At 51.0% G+C, this 3,692-nt stretch overlaps 1 protein-coding gene across 1 annotated transcript; it reads left to right on the top strand.

Moving 5' to 3' along the window:
• LOC109335486 lies at positions 24-1,403 on the top strand. The gene has a single exon (XM_019571620.1). The coding sequence runs from the start codon at positions 24-26 to the stop codon at positions 1,401-1,403; it is 1,380 nt and encodes a 459-aa protein (XP_019427165.1).

Genomic DNA, 3,692 nt, shown 5'->3' with positions numbered 1-3,692 from the left:
CGTCTGTGCTTCCAACTCACACCATGGTAACCACCAGAAACCGAGCTCTATCTACCAGCCAAGTCGACCCTGCCCCAAGTACTCTTCCCCCACCAAGACAACCATCCCATCAAGCCAGCCGAAGCCACCATACCACTCCAGAACAACAGCCAACCACCCAACACCTTCTCCAAATGCTGGAACGCCAGGAGCGGATCATCCAGCAACAGGCCGACGTAATACAAGAACTCCACCAATCCAAAATAAACCCTAAAGATCACTCGGAACGCCATGTTCACGAAAGTAACCGTGAAGAATTAGCGAGCGAGTCCCGCCCACCATCCCAACCAACCCCGCACCACTCTTGTGGTGCTAGACATCCTTTTACACCTGCCATCATGGCTTACCCATTACCCTCCCATTTCAACCGCCCCACAAACATGGACCAATATGATGGGACGGCAGACCCACAAGATCACCTCGACGCCTTCGAGGCTTCTATGTTATTCCATGGGGCAACCGACCCCATCATGTGCAGGGCTTTCCCCCTGACTCTTAAAAAGGCGGCCCTCCAATGGTTCACCCGCCTAGCTCCAAACAACATCAACACTTGGGAAACCCTCGCTTCGGCCTTCAACACAAGGTTCACAGCCAGCAAGAAGCAACAAAGGTCATCATACACACTGTCTGGCATTCGCCAGGGATCCAATGAATCCATCCGGGCATACCTAGATCGGTTTAATACCGAGGCCATGAAGGTGCATACCCTAAGCTCCGAAGTAACAGTGCATGTCCTCGTTATGGGACTTCAGGAAGGTCTTTTCCGCACAGAATTGGCCAAATACACCGACCTCACCATGGAAGACTTCCGTTCCAAGGCCCAACAATTCATCAATCTAGATGAAACCCACCATATACACACCCATGCCGAGCCCCAAACACATCACCCCTCACGGGAAACCAAACGGCCAAGACCACACGACCTACCTCGTGACCTACCCTCACTAACCAAAAAAGCCAAATACTCCACCTATACCCCCCTGAACGCCAGCCGTTCACGAATCCTGCAAGAAGTCCTCTTCACTCACCTCGTCCAACTCCCACGCCCCCGCCCTACCAAGCCAGGCCCGCAAGACCGGTCCAAGTATTGTGACTATCACAGTATGTTCGGCCACTTAACCAATGACTGCACCCAGCTACGGGATACCATCGAAGATCTCATACAGGCTGGTCATCTACAGCGACTCATCGCAGGCCTAGAGCAACGTCGGCGATCACCACAACATCGTCGACCAGAACCTCCAAGAAGACGGTCCCCCCCACAATTTCAACAACGGCGCCCTACCCCACGTCCTCAGGCGGATAGGCACCGGACAGACAACCGAAGGCCAAGGAGCCCAGTTGATATCAACACTATCTCATGAGGTTTTGCTGCCGAGGGTACCTCTAAGACCGCCCAGAAAAAATATGTACGGGAGGTAATGCACGTCGCTGCCAGAAGCTCCCAGTAGAGACAGAACTACAGATCCGCTCCCCCCATTACTTTCGACAACCGTGATTATGAAGGTGTCGACCGAGGGCACGATGACCCCATCGTCATCACCGCCAAACTCAACAACAAAAAGGTTAGTCGCCTGTTCATTGATTAGGGTAGCTCGGCTGACGTTATTTTTCAGGATCTATTTGAAAAAATGGAACTCCGGGACCGCGACCTCCTTCCTTATGATGGACAGCTGATTGGGTTTTCCGGTCAGGGAATCACTCCCAGGGGATATGTAGAGATTTGGCTTACAATCGGCGACCACCCCATGAGTAGGACTGTCCAAACAAAGTTCTTGGTCGTCCAGTGCGATTCAGCATACAACGCCATAATCGGCCGACCAACTTTGAATAGGCTTGGAGCAATCGTCTCTACGCCCCATCTATGCATGAAGTTCCTCTCGATCAACCTCCAAGTCTGCACAGTAAAAGGAGACCAACACTCGGCTCTCAGTTGCTACTAGATGAGCCTCCGCCCCCACTTCAACAAACAGCACGCCCCCCCTCCAAAAGACCTTGGGGCGTGCACATGGTAGAGTTGGACGTTTGGGCGGACGAAGGAGACTTCCGACCACAACCAGAAGAGGAAAAACAACTCTACAGTTGGGTCAATCCCCATGGCAGGTAGTGTACCTTGGGAGTTCCCTTCCGCCAAGCCAAAGGTTATGGCTGGAGACGTCTTTGAAGGCAAACCAGGACCTCTTCGCTTGGTCAGCAGCAGATATGCCGGGTATAGATCCTTCATTTGCCTGCCATCGACTGACAACAAAACAAGGTGCTAAACCAGTGGCGCAAAGAAGGCGAAAAATGGGGGCGGACATGACCAATGAAGTCGCTTTGAAAGTGGCCGAGTTGCTAGAGACGGGTTTCATCCGCGAAATCACCTACACCACTTGGTTGGCAAATGTTGTGTTGGTGAATAAACCATCAGGGAAGTGGCAGATGTGCGTGGACTACACAGATCTCAATAAGGTATGCCATAAAGACCCTTATCCTCTCCCAAACATTGACCATTTGGTGGATAATTCTTCAGGCTATCAGTACCTGTCCTTCATGGACGCATACTCCGGTTACAATCAGATCCCGATGTACCCTCCCGACCAAGAAAAAACTGCATTCATCACTGATCAAGCCGCCTACTGCTACACTGTCATGCCCTTTGGTTTGAAAAATGCTGGGGCAACTTATCAAAGGATGATGAGCAAGGTGTTTGCCGGCCAAACTAGAGAGCACATGGAGGTCTACATGGATGATATGATCGCCAAAAGCCTCCCCGACGAAGATCATGTATCCATTTTGGAAAGCATTTTTCAACAATTCCGCAAGTACAACATGCGGCTAAATCCAGAAAAATGCACTTTCGGAGTGGAGGCGGACAAATTATGACCAGTCGAGGGATCGAGGCAAATCCATCCAAATGCCAGGCAATCATCGACATGAGAAGCCCCCGCACGGTCAAGGAGGTCCAACAATTAAATGGGCGACTAGCTGTGCTGTCCAGGTTCCTCTCGTCCGCTGCAAAGCATTCACTTCCTTTGTTCCAGTTATTGAAGAAGAGCAAGAAGTTTGAATGGTTTGAGAGTTGCGAAGCGGCGTTTAACACTTTCAAGCGATATTTGGCCGCCCCGCCTATTCTCTCTAAATCATTACCTGACGAACTCCTGTATGTATATCTGGCCGTGTCCGACGGAGCAGTAGCGGCCGTACTGAAACGAGAAACGGCAGAAGGACAAAACCCGGTCTATTTCACAAGCAAGGCCCTGCAAGGCCCGGAATTGAGGTATCAGAAGCTGGAGAAAGTGGCGTATGCATTGTTGGTCGCCACACGAAGATTACGCCAGTACTTCCAATCTCATACAACAATTGTCAGAACTAATCAGCCAATCAGGAAAATTTTGCATAAGCCAGAGTTGGCTGGGCGAATGATCACATGGTCAATAGAACTCTCTCAATTTGACATCCGCTTCGAACCTCGCACGGCCATCAAGAGCCAAGTCCTATCTGACTTCGTGGCCGAGCTGGCTGCACGAGAGGGCGATCCGGAGCAGGTATGGACTATCTTCGTTGATGGATCTTCTAACCCGAGAGGCAGCGGGGCTGGAATTCTGTTGGAAGATGGGCAAGGAGTAACCATTGAACATTCCCTCACTTTCATATTTCCAACAACCAACAAC

Source organism: Lupinus angustifolius, chromosome LG20 (genome assembly GCF_001865875.1).
Source record: "Lupinus angustifolius cultivar Tanjil chromosome LG20, LupAngTanjil_v1.0, whole genome shotgun sequence".
Taxonomy (NCBI): domain Eukaryota; kingdom Viridiplantae; phylum Streptophyta; class Magnoliopsida; order Fabales; family Fabaceae; genus Lupinus; species Lupinus angustifolius.
Note: the sequence above shows the minus strand (reverse complement) of the source record. Positions and strands in the feature narration are given on the sequence as shown.

Excerpts from the sequence above, each read along its gene's own strand:
- LOC109335486 (XM_019571620.1), top strand. The coding sequence starts at position 24 with ATGGTAACCACCAGAAACCGAGCTCTATCTACCAGCCAAGTCGACCCT.